The 20557-nt window shown below is 47.6% G+C and overlaps 1 protein-coding gene across 1 annotated transcript in view; it reads left to right on the forward strand.

Annotated features, from left to right (window-relative positions):
• The window catches only part of ALK (ALK receptor tyrosine kinase), a 769970-nt gene that overhangs the window by 612880 nt on the left and 136533 nt on the right, over nt 1-20557 (forward strand). Inside the window, exons 6-8 of the mRNA XM_004452341.3 lie at nt 7370-7501; nt 15194-15325; nt 16940-17040. Of these exons, the coding sequence (XP_004452398.2) occupies nt 7370-7501; nt 15194-15325; nt 16940-17040 (365 nt within the window). The remainder of the gene's footprint in view (nt 1-7369; nt 7502-15193; nt 15326-16939; nt 17041-20557) is intronic.

Consider the following 20557-nt stretch of genomic DNA (forward strand, 5'->3'; position numbering starts at 1 on the left):
TGGGAGGGCAGAAGGCCTCAGGGGAGTCATCAACAAGGGTCCTCCTTAATAAAGATGGCACTGACTATATCAAATCAATCTGATGAAAATAGGACCACCAACAACCACTGCCAGAACTGACAACCACAGGACGTCAAGACGGAAGGGACCTTGGAGATCAGATTAAGGGCCAACACGCCCTTAAGGGCTCACTGTACCAGGAGGTGGTCAGTCCAAGGAGGTAAAGGACCCACCAGAATACACAGGTGCTCAGTGGCAGATCCTCTAGCCTCCAAAAAAGCATCTCTCAACACTGTGCCATGAGAGTCTGAGGGAGCTTCTAAAACCACCAAAGCCAAAGGCCTTACCTGCAGAAGGACTGATTGCATTGGTCCAGGCAGGGCTTGACATCATCTGTATTTCTCACTCCCCAAGCGGCCCCATGGGCAGTGAAGGTGGGCAACCTCCATGCTGATCTCTCCTGAATCTTGGGGTTTGCTGGCCTTCACCTGTGGTTTACCAGATGTGAGACCTTAGGCACACCACCCCATAACTGACTGCATTGTGTGGTGCCTGACTGTTTAAAAAGCATTTCTCTATCCATTCTTTAGTCTCTTGACTCCTCAGTCTTCTGATTAATCAAATAGGAATAAGAGTAACTATGCTGCCAACTTTTTATGAGGTTCAAACATGGAAGGGTTAAGGAAGCATGTTAAACTGTGTTGAAATGCTGTACAAAGGTAAAGAAGGGGGATAATTTACTAGCCCCAGTGACTCACACTTTCAGCCAGAGAAGAACAGCTGCATCCAAGACTAATGAGCAGTCCCCTAGAGAAGACCCTTACTAAAAAAAAATTCCCAAGTACCAACTCACACTCCCGCCCCCCCCAGTGATCTGGATATTACCTTCTTGTGATTTGGATATCTGAGGGTTTAGATGGTATCACCAGGATCATGGGCACCCAAAGAATCATGGGCACCAATGGACAAAAGGTATTGGAAAGTGCCCCCTGAGCCCTTACACTGGTCCTCAAGGCCAAGACCCTGCTGCTTGTTTGCTGCTTTATAGGTAGGCTATTGATGTCCAGGGCCTCAGGTCGCCCTACTCCCCAAGCCAGAGCAATCATTTCACAACCACAGAGAGGATGCTGCTTAGGAAATGCAGGTCCTTGATTAAAACCATTCACCAAGGGTACTTTCCTCCTTGGAATTTATGGGCCCATAAAAAAAAAGAACTTGAGAAGACAGAGCAGTTGTTTTTTGTTGCACCTCATTAGTTTTGAGTTTGGGCTGGTGGTAGAGATCAGAATACCAGGCATCCATCTAATTGACTCTCAGAAGCATAAAATTTCCTATGGTACAGAGGAGGCTATACTAGACAGGCTAGAAGTCTCCATTCAGGGGAGGAGATGGGGAAGAGATGGTAGAAGCAGGACTGAAGGGGAGGTTTTCTCTGAAATGCTGCTATGCTTTTAGGTCCTGAGGATAAGCCCAGGGAATCCAGAGAGTGAAGCAGCACTGTCTTCCCACTCCTGTACCTTCATCAAGGTTTGCAGGTGAAGAGCAGGGAAACCAACTTCCCGCCCTTCTGTACCCACCATCACCACTCCTGAGGACACCCTTCACCTGTATGACACCCCCAGGCAGACCCAGTACAAAGACGAGAGAGCAAGGTGCCAAGAAATATAGATTACCACCAATGCCTCAGCAAGCTATGTGGCCATGCTGAGACTTTCACATCAACTCTAGAATGGACATAGCTTCTACACAGGATCAGTTCCATTCCAAAATATTTGTGGGGGGAAAGAGGAGATCTATTTACAAGAGTCTACTGTTGTAGACTCATATCTCCCTGCAAGTCACTTACATATAAATCCCTAAAAATAGCATAGGGCAGAATGTTTGCCACGTTAAATTCAAGAAAAAGGAATGTACTAGGAGGCCGAAATGAGAAGACAATTCATTTTGGGGGAGAAAGGGAGAATCCATGAAAACGTCACAGGTGAGGTGGTGAGATAGAGATCCTGACCCACAAAGCTGAAAGATGAGGAGTTTGTGGAAGGCGTTCCCAGACTAAAGAGTCCCTGAACAAAGACTACAAAGGTTGACCCACTCATCACTTACTCATCCCCAATGGAAGAACTCCCTCAGTGTAAAAGAAAAAGAAGAAATCATCGAGGAAAGTATAGATAGGTTTGGATTGCATACACATTTAAAACTCTTTTACATGAAGATAGAATATAAACAGAATGAAAAACACATATACAGTCCAGGAAAAATTGGAAAACCTATAATAATAATAGTTTCACATCTGTTGTGGGTTGAATTGTGTCCCCCCAAAAGATACATTGAAGTCCTAACCTCAAGTACCTGGGGATGGGAACTTATTTGGGAGCAGCATCTTTGCAGATGTATCAAGTTAAGATGAGTCCATACCAGGCCCTCAATCCAGTGACCAGAATGCTTACAAGGAGGGAGTGATGGTTGGAAGCTTTATGTATCCCAGAAAAGTATGTTCTTAAAGTTAATTCATTCCTGTGGGTGCAGACCCATTGTAAATAGGATCTTAACTTCAGATGTGATCTACCTCATTCAGGGTGGGTCTTAATCCTCCTCCTAGAGTCCTTTTTAAGAAAATGAAATAAAGACAAAGAGAGAAAGCCACGGAAGCAAGAAGCTGAAAGCAACGAAACCCAGAAGAGAAGGGAGAGCCCAGCAGATGCTGCCATGTGCCTTCCTATATGACAAAGGAGTCCAGGATCACCAGCAGCCAGTCTTTGGGGAAAAACCATGGCCTGATGATGCCTTGATTTGGACATTTTTCTTGGCCTCAAAACTGTATGCTTGTAAGGTAATAAATTGTCACTGTTTTTTTTTTTTTTTTTTTAAAGATTCATTTATTTATTTAATTTCCCCCCCTCCCCTGGTTATCTGTTCTTGGTGTCTATTTGCTGCGTCTTGTTTCTTTGTCCGCTTCTGTTGTCGTCAGCAGCACGGGAAGTGTGGGCGGCGCCATTCCTGGGCAGGCTGCTCTTTCTTTTCACGCTGGGCGGCTTTTCCTCACGGGCGCACTCCTTGCGCGTGGGGCTCCCCCACGCGGGGGACATCCTTGCGTGGCACGGCACTCCTTGCGCGCATCAGCACTGTTAAAAGTCAGCCCATTTTATGATATTTGCTTTTAAGCAGCTTTAGCAAACTAGAACAGAGAAGAAGATTTAGAGACAAACACACATAAGCACACATGCACACAAAAGAAGGCCATATGAAGATGGAGGCAGAGATTGGAGTCACGCAGCAACAAGCAGGGAATGCCAAGGATTGCCAGGCACCACCAAAAGCTGGAGGGTCCCTAGAGCCATCAGCGGGAGACGGCTCTACCAACCTCTTGATTTAAGACTTCCTGCCTCCAGAACTCTATGAGAATAAATTACGGTAGTTTGAATCCATCCATTTGTTACAGCAGCCCTAGAAAACCAATACAACATCCTTATTAATTATCTCATACAATTCAATATGAAAACATGAAGAGCCCAACAGATAAATTGGCAAAAGTAAGTAGGCAATCCCCTAAAAGCCATAGAAAAAAATTGGGTGGGGGAGGGGTTAGTAACATGGGCAAAAATATTCAGCACCACTAACTATCAAACAAGCACAAAATAAAACAGCAGGGAGATACCTACAGTTAAAAAAATTATTATAATCCTCAGGGTTGACCAAGATGTGGTAAGATGTGCATGCATGTATGAACACAGCTGGGGAGAGCATAAATTGGATTAACTTCTAGAAAGCAATTTGGCAATATCTATCAGGAGCATTTAAAATGTTTTTACCCTTTGATTCAATAATTTCACTTCTGGGAATCTGTCCTATGAAAATAATATGAAATACAGGCAAAGGTTTATGCTCAAAGACGGTCTTCAAATTATTGTTATAAATGGTCTTAAAGCTATAAGATAATGTTTAAATAACTGATGGTACATATACAGTATTTAGCTATTAAAAAGTATTCTTATGGGGAATTTTTAAAGCCCTTGAAAAAGCTTATGCTATAACCTTAATTATTTTAAGGCAGGATGCAAATTTTCATATACATATGTATCTTGAAAATGTAGGGGAAAAACGACAGAGAAATATATTAATTCCAAGACAAAAAATTGTTGCCTCTGTGTGATGGGAATCTGTGCCTAATTTTGTTTCTTTTTACTCTGGTTTCCAACTTTAGAAAACAGGCATGTATTTTTAGAATGAAAGAAAAGAAAAGAAACTGTGAGACACATTTGGAGAATGTAATTGGTGTGTGAAACACATGTGTGTTCAGGAAGAAGTACAATCAGAGGCATGAGATCTGATCTCAAGGCATGATTCCAACACTACAAAGCTTAGATTTATTCTGCAGATGGTGAAGGACCCTTCGGGTTTTGCTTTTGCTTATGTTTTCTTTGGTGAAGCTGGGAGCCAGGATTAGGCAGTCCTAACTGGATTGAACGATCACCTTTGAAAAGGTGTTTTAGAAAATGTTTTTGCAAACTAAGTATCACAGTGCAAATGCGAAGGCAATTTTTTCTTGTTATCCTGAATTCCTTTGCCCTGAAAGAAGGGCAGAGAGGACAGACCACTCCAAGCAGTGTCCCTGGCCAGACAGAGCCCTCTGGCTAGGCTGAACATACCAGGAGCAGCCCCCAGCTGGAAGAACCTCCCCCACGGCCCCATATTAAGAGGCAATCACAGTGCCATCCAGTCCTGGTGTCAAGGTTTGGCAAGGAGGCAGGTCAAGTGTCCAGTGCTGTATGCCATGTATCCTTGCCATGACTATGATTCCTGGGACCAAGGTCTCAGCGCCCCTGGCAATGCCTCCGCGGCCAGTTCGCCAAGGAAGATGCATGACCTCCACTGTCTGGGGAGGCCAGGCCCTCTCAATGGACCAGGACCAGTTTGTTGGGAGAAGCATGTTACCTCCCAGCTTCCAAAAGGATGTTGCCGACAGTGGAGAATCGAAGCACAGGATTAAAGTTATAGAATGAATTTGGTGTTTCACCTTTAAAAATGAGCATCATGTCTCTTTTTGTCATTCTCTTTATATTTTGATCCTGTGTGTTTGTTCTGAAACTATTTGGAACTGGGCTGGCAGGTGATGTTTTGTGCTTTTCCCTGCACTTTGAATCCTTAATGGACTTGGGACAAGCATTGCTTTAGGTTGTTTTGAGACACAGGGACAGACAGAAGGGGCATTTTTCTTTGTGTGGAAGAAAGGGGTGGAAATGACTAGTCCAGGCAACCATGAACATCTAGCCAGAAAAACAAGTGACAGAACTGAGACATTGGTCTCAAGTGCCTCTGGGCTTCAGGTGGCCAGGGCATTGCTGACTTGGTCTGTGACTTTGGTGGGAGTCTGATGGGGATGGTAACTTAGTCCGCACCCTATTTGTGGACCCTCCAAGGGACCGACACTGGCTGGGGCAGAGGGTGATTTGCAGAGGCTCATGTGGCCTGATGGAGAAAATGGGAAGAGACACACGTGTTCTAGAGCCAGGCTGCCCAGTATCAAGGCCAAGCACCACCTGAGCACTGAGTGTAGGTTATGACCTTCATAGACAGTGCCCATGAGCTGGATCTGGATGGTCAGTAGAGAAGTGGGTGAGCACCATCACATGGCTGGGGTGGTTTCTCCTGGGGAGTCTGGAACACAGGGTTGGTGGGGAGTGGCCAAGGGAGGCGAGGCCAGAAATGCCCCTTGGACCCCATCATGGAAGACCTAGAAGCAAGGGTTCAAGAGCTCCATGGGATTCCCTGAAATGTCTCGGTCCTCAGATCTGGGCTTGTGTTTCCCAAGCCCAGAACTTACAGAGAATGGCCAGTCAGACCGGAGGCCATCTGATGATGCCGTGCCTCTGCTGTCATCTGAAAAACGGGGCCTTATCTGTACCAACCTGGAAGAGAGAGCGCAAGGCTACCCCCGGGGTTCCCCTTCCTTGAAGTGCAGAGAGCTGCAGTCTGGGTCTGCATCCAGTCACTAGTTGTGCAAACTTTGGCAAGGTACTTAACTCCTCTGACCTCAGTTTCCCCACTTAGGAAATGGGCCCTGGAAGGCTTGCCCAGCTTCCTCATTAGACATCTGTGATAGTCAGAGGAGTGCCAAGAGTAAGCAAGTTGGACTTGATTTTGATTTCAGTGCTATTGGGAGCAGTATCATGAACTTTAGCCATTAATGTTCACCAAGCCTGGAGAGTACCACATCATAGTGGCACCCCAGGAGTCTGATTTCACAGCCAAAATTGGAGCAGCCCTCCCCTTCCATGAGCTTGGGGGGCTTAGCCAAGGGGTCATCCCCTCCAGCAGCCCATTGAGCACTGAGTGGGTGGTTGGGGGTGGGGAGACTGTTGAGGCAGCAGCTAGCATGGGGCTGGGGCTGGGAAAGAAGGCAGAGTGCAAGGGGACAGGGGTAGTGACCCAGGAGGGCCCTGCCTGCACACCTCCACTGGAGCCAGATGCCCCCCATCCCATACCAGCCACGAGCTGGGTGGCAGAAGGTGCAGTCAACAGCTGCAGCCCAGCCCTCACTAGGTGGGGTGAGGCCATACAGCAGTTGGGCAGGCCAGGCTGGCCCTCTCCTCCCACAGCCTGGCTCACTGGGGCCAGCAGAGATGCGAGTGGTCATGGGTGACCTCCTTATCATAACATGTCGTTCTTGATGCAAGACCCTGGCTGCTCGTAGGTTCCATATAAAGTGTGCCATACTGCCCCATCTCCCTTCCCCCACTGGATAATGTGATTTAAGAATTTCAGAACTGGAGAACGGGCCTTAGAGGTAGACTCAAAATCCCCCACCTTCACAGAAGGAGAGCCTGGGACCCAGCAGGAGAAGGGCGTGTTGGGTGCCATGGAGCCTGGGCCTTCCAGTGGTGCCCTGTGCATTTCACAGCAGAAAGGCCTGCATGTTTGTAGGGTCCTTTCATCAGTTACTACAGTGGTGGAATCTGGGGTCCAGAACACAGGGCAATGCACAGGTATGCCCCCATGGCCCCCCTAAATTCTACCTTGAGGGTGGAGTTGCCTGTGTGTGGTTGAGGCCCCACCATGAGATCGTCCTCCTGGCACACTAAAGTCAGGGGCCTGAGAACTGCAGAGTGTTCCGGGGAGGTGGGCCACTCCTCTGGCCATGCTGCCACTCTCGATCGCCAGGAAGTGAAGTCCCCAGAGGGCCGAGGGTGAGTGTTGGGGGGCTCTGACTTCCACTGGGCCTCCTGCTGTGGGCCCAGAGGTGTGGTCAGATTGAGATGGGACAGCTCCGTCAGGCCTTGGGATGTGAAAGGCAGTGGGAAATGATGCTGGGACAGCGAGTCCTAGGGCCACCCACACTGACCAGGGGCTTGTGTCTCTGTGTGTTCTCCAGGAACGTCCCTGGGCTCCAAGATGGCCTTGCAGAGCTCCTTCACTTGCTGGAATGGGACAGTCCTCCAGCTCGGGCAGGCCTGCGACTTCCACCTGGACTGCACCCAGGGAGAAGACGAGGGCCAGCTATGCAGTGAGTAGATGGCGGTCTCCTCCATCCCAGCCCAACCCACGCCCCCCTCTCCCTCCTGCCCCCATCACTCCAGGCACACAAGCTCAGACCACCTCTTGCCCTCCGGGATCAGTTGTATCTCCTCTCATGCGGCAACTTCCGAAAAGCACACAATCTTGTTTCCTGATCTAGAAACAGCACTGTCCTCCATAGTCTACGGTCGTATAAGTTAAGGACGAGCAGGTCCTTATAGGTTATTCTCTCAGTCCCCTCGTGTACAGAATAATCCCAACTCTGTACCATGACATGAGAGGGCCTCTGTGCCCAGGCTTCACCTGCTTTTAAGCCCTATCTTCTGCACCCACCTGTGCTCCCAATTCCTCAGTCTTCCATGCACCCCTTCTTCAGCCATTACCCATTTCCTAGCTTTCTCAGCCTTCATGGCTTTGCTCATGTGCACTCCCTTGCCAGAAAATGTCCTTTCCCTCCTCGAGTCACTCTTTTCAGACTTATCTCAAGGGTCAGTTCTTCCAGGCAGCCTCCTCTGACCATTCCCACAAGTAGAGTCAGTTCTTCCTCCAAACCCACCACCCCCAACTCAAAGTATCCACTCGTCATAACAGCCCTTACGCTTCATTGAGATGTAATTCACATACCATACATTTCACTTTTTCAAGTGTATAGTTCAGTGTTTTTAGTACATTCATGGGGCTGTGCTACTGTCAGCACCATCCAATTTTAGAACACTTTTATCACCCCCAAAAGAAGACCCCACCCCCATTAGCGGTCACTCCCCATTTCCCTCCAACATCTCCATGTAGCTCGGCCCCCCCTCCAGTCCCTAGGAACCCCTATTCCACTTTTCTATAGAATTGTCTTTTCTGGACATTTTGTGTAAATGGAATCATATAATATGTGGTCTTTTGTAACTGATTTCTTTCACTTTGCATAATGTTTTCAAGATTCACCCCTGTTGTAGCCAGTATCAGGACTTTATTCCTTTTTACTGCCAAATCGTATTTCACTGTATGGTTATAACATGTTCTGTCGATCCATTCACCAGATGATAGGCACTTGAGCTGTTTCCACTCTTGGGTTATTATGAATTATGTTGCTGTGAACATTCATGCACAAGTTTTCATGTGGGTACATGTCCTCCATTCTCTTGAGTATATACATAGAGGAGGAATTGCTGGATCTAGTAAGTCTATGTTTAACCATTTGAGGAACTGCCAAACTGTTTTCCAAAGTGGCTGCACCATTTTACATTCTCGCCATCAGTGGATGACTGCTCCAATTTCTCCACATCCTCACTAACACTTGTTATTATCTGTCTTTTGCTGTTGTTTTAGCCCTCTTTGCTAGTTTGCATCCATTATACTGTATAAAGGTTGTTTCCTTGTCTCTCTCTCCTCTTTGGGCAGATTATTATCTTATCTCTCCTGTAGCAATGCCTCTCAGGATTTCTGGTACAGAAAAGTTGCTTCCTGATTCTTCATTAATTTAAATGAATGACTGAGTTGGGAGACTTGGGCTCCACAGAAGAAAACAAATTCCACGTGGCTACGTTGGTAGTTAAGAGCAGAGTTGGACTCCCAGCCACTTGATCTTGGTGCCCTTAGCTGCTGCCTTGCTAGGAGTGACCACTTCAGAGTTCTTTCCTTTTTTGCCCAGGGAAACCACAAACACAGAATACCATGAGCTAGAAAAAGTGCTAGGTCCTGGAGCAGAGGTGACTAACACTCTGCCCTCAAAAAGCTGAAAATCCTTGGGAAGCGGATGTGGCTCAAGTGATTGGGCTTCCGTCTACCATATGGGAGGACCCAGGTTCGATCCCTAGGGCCTCCTGGTAAAAAAAAAAAATGCAGCATGCCAGTGCCTGTGCAGCAAGACGAGTGCCCACACAAGTGAGTGAGTCATGCAGCAAGATGATGACATAACAAAAGAGACAAAGGGGAGAGTCAAGGCGAGGTGCAATAGAAACCAGGAACTGAGGTGGTGCAAGTGACAGGGACCTCTCTCCACTTCGGAGGTTCCCAGGATTGAATCCGGGTGAATCCTAGAGGAGAAAAGTGAGACGAAAAAGATGAAAAGAAAATAGATACAGAAGATGACAGTGAATGGGCACAGCAAAAAAACAGCAGGGTGGGGGAAAGGGTGAGGGAAAAGAGGGAAGTGGGTGGGGAAAGGCTCAAAATCCAACCCAGGAAACAGGGAGCCGTAGGACTGATTCTTAGTTGGGATAGGATGTGGCTGAAGTGCGCCAGGCGTGCGGGGGCACAGACCCAGGTGCAAACACCTGGCCTGGAGAAGGACCGGGGGCGACGCTGGCCTATGCAGAATTTTTTGCAAAATAGCTTTACAAAAGTTAAGTGTCCCCAGGGCATCTGGATCCCTTGGGGGGAAAAGGGTTTTATTTGTTCCCTTCTAAATGAAAACACTAAAATCCATTTTTCAATTTTGAAAACCTCACTTTCATACAAAACTTTCCAGTGGAGTGTCCTAATTATAATGCGATTGTTAGGTGTGTTTAGAGAAAATACTCAGGACGGAGCTGCAAGTAAGCTGTTGCGTATCCACTCCACTCTGCTCCCGGCCCTTTCACTGAGCTCTCACACACTCTTGACCCAGAACGAAGCCAGGCCCTCCCACAAGCCCCAGGCAGGGCCTGTATGGAGATCTCTCTAGTTACTTGTCTATGCAGTATTTCCAACAGTGCTTCTGCACTGCGTGATTTCGCTTTTGCCTTTTTAAAGTTTCTTGAGATCCACTTCCCAGCAGGGATACAGGTCAGGTAAGCCATGACCCTGATTTACGACTGGGCAAATGAAGGCACAGAGGAGGTAATTGATTTGTGCAAAGTCACACAGCGTGTCAAAAACAGAACTGTGAATAGAGCACTAATCCCACGGGATCCAGCCCATTACTGTGGGCTCCGGGCATTTCCCCACCTTTCCAGAGCTTGCCATTAGCAGGATTCCAGGGCCAGCTCCAAGCTCAAGGGCAGCTGGCTCAGGTATCGAGGGCAGGCACCTGAGGTCCAGAGGTCTTTTCAATCGTATTTGAAAAGCTGCTCTGACCAGCTGCTAGAAGAGAGCTCTGCTCTGGAGAACACCCCCGCAAGTTCTTCACTATAGAAATTCGTTGCCAGGAGGGGAAGCTCAGTTCGGGAGAATTGTTCTGATTTTTTGTTCGGCTCTTGGCAGAACTCTTAGCAAATACCCTTAGCACATGCCCCATTCTTTCTGGCATTTATGCTGTTTTCCAATCGCTTTGATGCTGATTCTAGAAATCATCACCGTTAAGATAACAACAACAGCTAACATTCATTGAGCACTTGCTGTGTACCAGGGGCTGCTCTAAACATTTTTCATGTGTTAATTTATTGCATCCTCACGACTATCCTGCTGGTGCTATTATTTCCATCTTACAGCTGAGGAACCTGAAGCTCAGGGAGTTTAAGTGATTGGCCCTGATCAAACTGTTAGCCAATGGCTGAGCAGTGATTCGGCTCAGTCTGACTCCAGAGCCCACACTCTGAATCACTGCAAGCCAAACTCATTTGTATTATGATTTTCCAATGTTTGGTTGTACTAAACACAAAATCTGGCTATGTATCCACCCAGGAATATGGGGCTAGGAAAAATCAGGGAGGATTCAGGTCTCTACCCTCACCTTTCTGGGGGACCTCAGGTTGTTTGTCTCCAACCTCTCTGGGACTCAGTTTCTCCATCTATAAGATGAGTTGGAACATGGTGCCTGCTCATGTGCTGATGTTCGTGAAACATGCATGACAATGCCCTTGATCTTACTTGGCTTTTCCAAGTGGTCTGGAATCTGCTAGAACATTTTCTCTGAGCAGGTGGTCACCCCAGGCTCCATTGGGGATGATCAGGTTCTACAAGGAAGACCCATTACGGTCACTAATCTTGGGCCAGGTATTTGGAGGGAAAGAGTAGGTTGCATCCCATCACCTCATCCTACCAGAGGACCTGGCCTCAATGCCCCACACCTTCCCCAGAGGGAATTCCCACCCCCACACTCTGGGGCTGCATTCAAAATATCAGACTCAACCCTGACCAACATTTATGGACCTTTTATTCAGTCTCTAACTGATCTAGAAGATGGCCAGGGTGAGCAGAGGGCCCAAGAAGGAGGCCACATTGCCCTTACCCTCCTCCATCCAATCATGACGCACATCTGTCCATTCATACCCTCTCCTCCAAACCCACACTGCACACACACCATCTGCCATCCCTTCTCCCACACACCGATTAAACAGCCAAACCGCATGAGGCATCCCAGGCTGTTGTAACCCATCAAAGTATATCTTCTAGAGTCCTTGATGTGTCCTCAACAATGACCTCAATGGGATTCCCTAGATGAGCCACTGACTCACTAGATAACACAGGCAGATCACTACCCCTCCAGGGACTCCACAATCTTGTCCATATGGTGGGGAGACCCTTCCCGCCAGGTAAAAACAGTTTTTACAATATTTATTTTTTTATTATAACATAAAACAAGCTTGTTGGAAAACATTTGGAAAATCTAGAAAAATGCACAGGAGAAAATAACTATCACCCATAATCCTCTCTCTCAGACATTCAGAGATAACCATAAAATTTTTATGTATTTCTTCTAACTTTATTCCCATGACTCTGTATTTTCAAGAAATTGTATAACACATTTTTACCAAAAATGTTAACAGAGTTGTCACACAGGAAGGAAAAGGAGAAGTGCCATTTGGCCTAGAGTTCATACTTGGCAGCTCCCACTGCTGCTGCTGAGGTCACATTTCTAAGACTCTATCAATTTGTCTCTCTTAGAGTGGAATCAGGCGTCATAATTGCCAAATGTTGCATGATTGATTGACCCACGCACAGCCTGATTTTGCCATCCAATCAATGAAAAAACTGGCTGCCACCCAAGAATTGGGTTCTTTAGAACAGTTCTTCAAAATATTAAGATACATAGAAATCACCTGGAGAACTTATTAAAAATGAAGAATCTTCTTTCAGTCTTGAGATTCTGCATGTCTAACAATTTCGTCGGAGACTGGGGATACTGCCATCTCTGGACCACACTTTGAGTGTCCAGGGATTAGAGGATTGAACCCACTTCGGTTTCATTTGGCAAATAAGAATTGAGGCCTTGCAATGTGCCAAGCACAGAGTAGGTGAATGAGAGGAGAAAGGCATGATCAGAGGAAGAGAGGACACAATTAAACCTAACGCCATAAGCCAGCCTCTCACTCAGCAACGTCCTTTACCAGCTGCTTCTCAAACCTGACCTCATCCATGAACAGTCTTTGATCTGACCCCCACCTCAACCCACCAGCTTCCTCAGGAGTAGCTTCTTGCTGAGCAAACTGCCCTGATGTGCTTACAGTAGTGAAAATCCTCTTGGCACTCCCTCCCTCCCTTCAAGGTTTTAATTGCCACATAAATTACTGGTTGACCTGTCTAGCTATTTTGCCTGCCTCCTCTCCCTTTAATCAATCAGCCAAAAAGAAATAGGGCTTCGAATCCCAGTTTACCCTGGGTTCTATGCCAAACTAGAACAAGGATGGGCTTCCAGAAGGTGGAGAAAGCTGCCTTGGTGGAAGGCATGGGCAGACTACCCCATGGGCACCATCCCCTACCCCAGAGGCATTTGCTAAGGAGACAGAGGCAGCTGAGGGACCTGCCTGCTGCCCACGGAAGTGTTGGCTATCTCAGTCCATATGCTGATGAGTCCCTCTGAGTCCGGTGTGGATGATAATATTCCCACCACTTGATATTCGTGCAACTCTTTCTGTTTACAAAGTGTTTCCACACTCTGTCCCTCATTTTATCCCCCAAGCCACCCTGAGGAGTAGATGCTAATATTGTCCCATTTTATAGATGAGGAGTCCCAAGCTGAAAGGAATGAGGGGACTTCCCTAAGGTCCCACAGCCAGGAGATGGTGAGATTGGGACTCGAGCCAGGCATTGGGGTACCAATGCCCCATAAGTCAGGCGAAGGTCTTGCCTCCACCTCCTAGAAGGCTGAGAAAGGAGTGGAAAGCTGTCCTGACCCCAGCTCAGCTCAGCCTCCTCCTTCCAGCACAAGCCCATCACCAGTTGGAGCCTTCCGTCAGGCTCCTGGTCTGACACTCTACTCACGAAGGACACCTCACAGAAGGACACTTCCCGGCACCAGTTCATTTCTGCAAAAGCAAGTGGATGTGGGGTCCCTGGAGGGGGGAATAAAGAATAAAACAGAAAGATCTCCTTGCTTTTGGCTTTTTAATCAGAGGAACATGCGGGACTTAGGGGGAATATGATTTCTTCAGGGGGGTATAAATGGGAAGAGATGCTCAAAGTCAGTGACAGCTGTTATAATTTATAATTCTGCTTCTGTGTGAAATGCACAGAGAACCAGGGGGAAATGAGTAATAATTCACTAAGGTGCTATCATAGCCGGGAAGCGTTAGGGCCCTCTTTGTCAGCCTGCTGCTGCCAAGAAGGCTGAAAGAGAGGAAGGACATGGAGAGTGGCAGGTCTCAGTAAGAAAGCACCTTTCCTTGAACATGGTGACAGAACCCTGCTGCTTTTGCTTGGCCTAGGGTGCTGCTGGGGGAACAGCCTACAATGCCCCACTAGCTCCTTGAAGCTAAGAGCCTTCCCTGGAGCCACTCTCAGAGTAAGCTGGAGAAAGTGAGTTCTCTCTAACCCTCTTTTCCTTTCCTCCTCCTTCTTTAGGCTGTTGGGAAATATATGGTCTCTAAAACTGATTGCAGCCTCTTAAATGGGACCTGAGATCAGACTGATGTAGAGAAAAGTATTATGAGCCCTGAAATGCTGAGTCAACAGATGAGATAAAGAGATCTCAGGGACTGGGGATTATTTGGTCAGGATAGGCCAAGTTATGCTGCAGTGATAAAAAATCTCAAAATCTCATTGGCTCACTGTACCTATCCAGTGAAGGCTGAGAGTGAGAGGGGCTTCTGCTCCACAGGATCACTCAGGAACCCAGGCTGGTAGAGGCTCCACCATCATACAGCAGCATCCTCAGGAACAAACACTTTGAGATCCACTCACATTTCATTGGCCAGACCTAGTCATATGACTTTACTTAACTGCAAGGGGGTTGGTAGATGAAGGGAAGCAAATGGGAAGTTTTGAGCTGTGTACTTCCCTGCAAACAGGGGTGATTTGAAGGACCCAATCCAACTCCCAGCCATCACTTCCACCACCACCACCACCACCATTTCTTGTCATTGTATCAGCCAATAGAAATGTAGTCCATGGAGTTACACATTGGCCTCTCCTGGGACTCACATTCATTGTAGATTAGTATAAAGAGCACAGTGTTTAGAAGTTAGATCTGGTTCAAGACGAAACTGCATTATCTATGTGACTTTGGTGATTTTGCTTAATATTTCTGAGCCTCTGCTTTGCCATCTATAAAACTGGGCTAACTGTGGAGTAACTATTCTTTTTTTCTGAAGATCAAATCAGATTCAATGACATATCTGAAAATAATTAATAGATTGTAAACAAGTATATGCACAAGGGATTGGAGGCTCCTCTTCATTATGATCGGTATCATTATACATCAAGAATTCTGACTGGGGGACTGTTACTAACAAGGATAATTTGGTTATGCCCGACTCATTTCACTTAATGTTAGTAGATTTTGCCTTTGGTGGTCCCAGGAATGACTGTGCCTCCTGTGCTCTCCCTGCAGGTAAACTCCCTGCTGGTTTTTACTGCAACTTTGAGGATGGCTTCTGTGGCTGGACCCAAAGCACACTCTCACCCAATACACCCCGGTGGCAGGTCAGGACCTTAAGGGATGGCCAGTCCCAGGACCACCAAGGTACAGCCCCTCTCTCCTCTTCCTCCTGGTACCCATCCTGGTGCCCTGCCCACCTGGACAGATGAGAGGCAGGGCCCCACCCCAGAGTATCTGGACCCCTACGCACCCTGCAGGGCAAGCTCAGGTACCTGCCCAAAGCTGTCCTTGGCATATTCACACAGAGTTCCTTCCCTCTTTAGACCATCTTGGGCTTTAGAATGATTCCATCCAGGGCCAAAATAAGTATCATCTTTCCTGACTTACAATGAGAATCTTAATAAGGATTTGTAGGAAGACAATAAGAGCAACAATAATAGTCATTCATTTATTCACCAAGTATTGTGTTGAGGACCTACTATGTGTTGGGCAGCTAATTCATGCAGAGGTAAGGACAACTATAGCCCTCTTGATAACTGGAGATACCAAGGCACAGGAAGGTCTTATGTCATTTGCCTCAGGCTGTTCCTGGGAACCCTGAGCCATATCTGGTCTCCTCCTCCTCAGCTATTACACTGCTACTACTGACTTAAGCTTGCAACCCTCTGCGCTCTCCCATCAGAGCCCATCCTCCCCACCACCACTGCCTGGTGGCCAGAGGGGCAAAGGGTCTCCAAAGGTGGCCATCCCCAGCACCTTTGTGAACCTGCTCTGGATTTGGGGTCATGGATCCAACAAGATCACAGAGGGTGTGTGAGGCCAACACAGCTCCTGAAGTTGGGTTCCTGGAGAAGCTGAGCCATCCGGCCATGGGGCTGGGGGAAGGGGGTCTCTCCCACATCCCTTCCCAGTTTGCCTTCTCTTTGTAGAAGATCCCCTTGCATTAATTATTATTATTATTTTTTTAAAACCCATAGGATCTGTGACCTTTGTTTGGAAAGTTAGGGATTTTGATATGAGGGTCTCTAGCTCTACAAAGAGAAGGCAAACTGGGAAGGGATGTGGGAGAGAAAGCTAGACATGATTTCCCATACAGCACCCATGGCAAGTAATTATCCTGCCCTTACTGAATACCTCTGGTAACAGGGCTCTCACTGCCTCCTAAGGTAGCCCCTTCCACTGTTGAACAGCTCAGAATTGTAGAAGAGTGTTCCTTACCGAAAGGTAAACTCCTCCTCCTCTCTATAACTTCTAAACATCTATCGTGATTTTGTCTCCTGGGGTGCCACCCCTCACCTACAAGGCGGCCCTTCAGACATAGGAAGGAAACAATTGTGTCCCACCCACTTGTACATGGTCTTGTCTCTCCCTGGACATCAGTCCCAAACCCTGTGAATCCTTCTCAAGGATTGTTGCCATGCTTTCTAAGACCTCAGGTCCACCCTGGTTACTCTCTCTGGAGCCACCTAAATTTGTTACTTGGTAATAACCACAGACTTTACTGAGAGATGGGAGAGAGGTAAATGTATGGCTGAAGTAATGCTGGGGCTCTGTGAGTGCCTAAAATGTAGGGCACTCACCTGGCATCCATCTACTGAGCACTGATGGTGACAGGTTGGCTATCTTAACCATTTTAGGTGGTTCCTAGACTCAGTGGGACCCGTGCAGGCCATTAACCCTGCCATCCTCTTCTGGCACGCTTGGGCTCTTCAGTTCATGGTAATGACAACAGCTGTCATTTCTCCTTTCTCCCCCCAGGACGTGCCCTCTGGCTCAGCACCACCGATGCCCCCACTTCTGCAAGTGCTACACTGACCAGCGCTACATTCCCCATGCCAATGAAGAACTCTCCATGCGAGGCAAGTCTCGGTTCCTCTGCTTCTCTGACTTGCCCTCCCACCCCTCACCTTGGTTACTTCCAGATGAACCCAGAAAAGATGAGGAAAGTAGCCTGTAGGGCTGGACTGGTGGTTCTCCAGGGGAGGGCAGGATGGGAGACCCCTTTCTGCCTTCGTCTAGGCAGAGGGCGCCCATCATCATGGTAAAGCCCCGCATGCAGAGGACCTCACCTTGAGCGCCCACGCCTCAGCTGTACCACATTACTCACGGGAGGGCTTGAGGCACACCAGAAAAAACATTTTCCAAGGCCTAACAGGGAGGGTAACAGGGATGTACAAAAGACTTGCTACAGAACCCCTTTTTAGAAATATCAAAACATTTCAAATATGCTTGATAAAGCATCAAGAATTTGATTTACCTAAATTTCACTAAGGCATCAGTGGCCCTCAGTAATGAAAGCTACTTGCCCAAATGGTGCCTATGACTGTTGTCTCTTTTGTATGAGGACTAAGGGACTGGTGCCACCTTCCTTAGCAAAAAGTAATCTTTTCTCAGGGCCAAAATATGTGCTTCGGCCCCAACATGGCATAGTGGTTAAGCTCAGGGGTGCTAGAGTCAGATCGCCTGGGTCCAAAGCTGCGCCCTACCACTGAGAAGCTGTGCGCTTTATTTGGGCATTGAATTAACCTGTAAAGTGCAAACAATAATAGCACCTACCCCAAAGTGGTGAGGATTAAATAGGTCAGCATTTGCAGAGGGCTGAGAACAGTCTCTGGCACAGAGTAAGCATTACAATAGTTGGTCATTGTTATTTAGAAGATGTAATGACCCAGAGGGACCCTCCTAGCAAACTGCCAGAGCCTGGCACCAGGAGGACTCAATCAATAGCCACATAAACACTCGAAAGGAGAGCAGGAGAAAGGGAAAGTGAAGTAACCCTGAAATCAGACCCTCAGCTCTTGGAGAGCAGGGCAGTGCTTTGGGCTTCGTGCTTTCCCTGCATAGCTCGCAGCACCATCTCATGCAGAGTAGAAAGCCAATGCGTATTTTACATGTGCAGTCCCCACTTTCTGGAGACTCGCAGGAAAAAAAGAATAGTCTCTTCCTCCTCCGGCTGCTCAAAATGCTAGGGAGGTGGTGGTTTGGGCAGCCCAGGTGCAGAAAATGGGCTTTCTCCCTGCCAAGGGACACAAGCAAATTCAAGCCGTCCTGGGTTTTTAGGGATAAACAAGAAAGATCTACAGACTTAACACAAGTAAGAGTGGGGAATATGTTCAAACGACTTTTTAAATCCGATGAATGGTTAAACTGCAAGAGTGAGCACATAGGACCTCATGAGAGTCAGCCTGTTCCGGCCTCCTCCTGATGAGGTGATCACTCTTCACTTGCGCCATCTTTCTCACCCTCTTCTAATTTGTGACATCCTGCTAGACTTTATGTATCCTTGTGATCTACCTTCAGTCCTTTTTGGAAGAAGTCCGGGTACAAGTAAATAGATTCATTAAATGAAATCATATCTGAGGTCCATGCTATTTGATGCAGATGGTGGAACTGCACACTCATCTTTGATATTTCTCAGGTGCCTCCGAGAGCAGGTTCCTAGAAAGGAAGGCTTCTTAGCAGGAAATCTAAATAAGGAGAGACGGCTGGCTCACTGACGAGGCAAGAGAATACTTAAAGTCATTTGATCATTAAATTTACTTTTCACAGGATTTAATATGAACCTAATTTCAGAAAAAGAAATGTCATGATACAATTCATATTTTTCTAATACTTCATTATTTCTCTATAACCTTTGAGTTGATCAATAGCCTAAGCAGGTGTTTTGTTTTACCGGCATGTTTTCTTTTTCCTCCAGTCAAATTTGCTCTGGGCTATTTCTGCTGCTTCCTGCCCTTTTCCAGCACGTGGCCCAGCAGGCGTAATGAAGGAAGGCAGCCAGGGCAGTTCATTCTCAGCTCACAGCTGTTTCATGTTCAGGTTCTAGGGTCATCCATCAGCATTAGATGGTTTTTGAATTCCCAACGTTGGGGGAAATGTTTTCATCAGAAAAATAAATAACCAAAATAGAGATATGTATTTTAAGGTTTGTAAGCCACACCATTTATTTTATCTGAATCTAAATGCAGACAGCAGGGAGTTGATTTCATTCTCCCAGGTTTGCTGGACTCAGGCGGCAGGGAAATGGGATATTGCATCACTGTGTGGAGTGGAGACTCTGTGCAGTTCAATCAGGGCCTTTGAAGAACAGGAAGGTAGACACTAGATAGGGCCATGGGTGAAGGCTTGATAAGGGCCTCCCCCACAGGTAGCTCACCAAGCCGAGCTCCAGAGCTGACACCCAACAGGCTCCCAACCCACCAAGGTCCTGGTGCACAGGACTCCAAGCAGATGAGGTAATTGCAGAGAACCCCTCAAAAGGCTCCCTCAAGAAACGCCACAATCATCAGTAGATTTCCACAAGGGGGGGAGGGGCTGATGTCTTCTTTGATGAATTTCCTTGGAAATCAAGAAAAGAGCCAACTAGTAGGTCTATGCTTCTCCAATAGTAATCCCCTGGAGAATGTAATAAATGCACATTCTTGAGTTCTACCCAGGCCTCCTGAATGACATTGCTGGGTGGGGCTGGGGAAGCTGCATTTTCAATCACCCACCTCGATGATTTGGACGTGCATTGGCACTTGAGAGTTAGTGGCCATCAGGTGTATGGGACAATCTTGACCGAAACTCATCCTGAGTGGAAGAGCATTTTCCTCAGTATCTGTGGCCCCCCACCCCTCAGTGGCCTGATCCAGCCTGCCATTTAGGAAGATGAGTCAGAGAATGGGTTAGAAATGCTGAGGTGGGGAGACGGGCACAAAGGAGACCAAAGGACCTGGGAGAACGTCCCCCAGAGTTCACGGGCCACCAGGTCAGACGTCCAACGATGCTGGAGATGGCGCCTGGGTGCCTTTGGGCCAGGCCGGCCTGCAGGGCACTCTCCACCTGCACAATGACCCCCTCCCATCTAGCTGCCTGCAGCATCCGCTGCTGCCCCCCGCCGGCTGCCCGCAGCTGCGGGCACTGCCTCCTCTCCCACTCTGCCCGGGAGCACACAGGGCATGAATATTTAAAGGCCTCTGTCTAACCCAGCCACAAACGAGAGAATGTTCTTTTCTTTCTGTTCTCCTCCCCCAACGCGCCCCCCGCCAACCCCCCTCACAGCTATTCTCTGCGGGAAATTGGGGAGCTACTCATGATACATTCGGGTTTTATTTTATTATTTTCACTTTGCTGAGCTCCAGTCCCAATAATTAAAGCGACCATCAGGGCAGGGCCCTAACAGGGGCCCTCACGTGTGCATTTGCTGTCAGGGCTGCTGGCGGCACCCTGGCCTGAACACGCTCTGGGCATGGCAGCTGCTGGCAATGGAGCAGAAGGGGGGTGGCAAGGGCCCATCCCCAGCGCTCCCCGTGCCTTTCCCACAGCCTGGATGTCTCAACAAGCCCCGAGAGCTTTGAAATTCTATTTTATTTGAATAGCCTGCCTGTGACTAGA

Source organism: Dasypus novemcinctus, chromosome 25, assembly GCF_030445035.2.
Source record: "Dasypus novemcinctus isolate mDasNov1 chromosome 25, mDasNov1.1.hap2, whole genome shotgun sequence".
Lineage (NCBI taxonomy): Eukaryota > Metazoa > Chordata > Mammalia > Cingulata > Dasypodidae > Dasypus > Dasypus novemcinctus.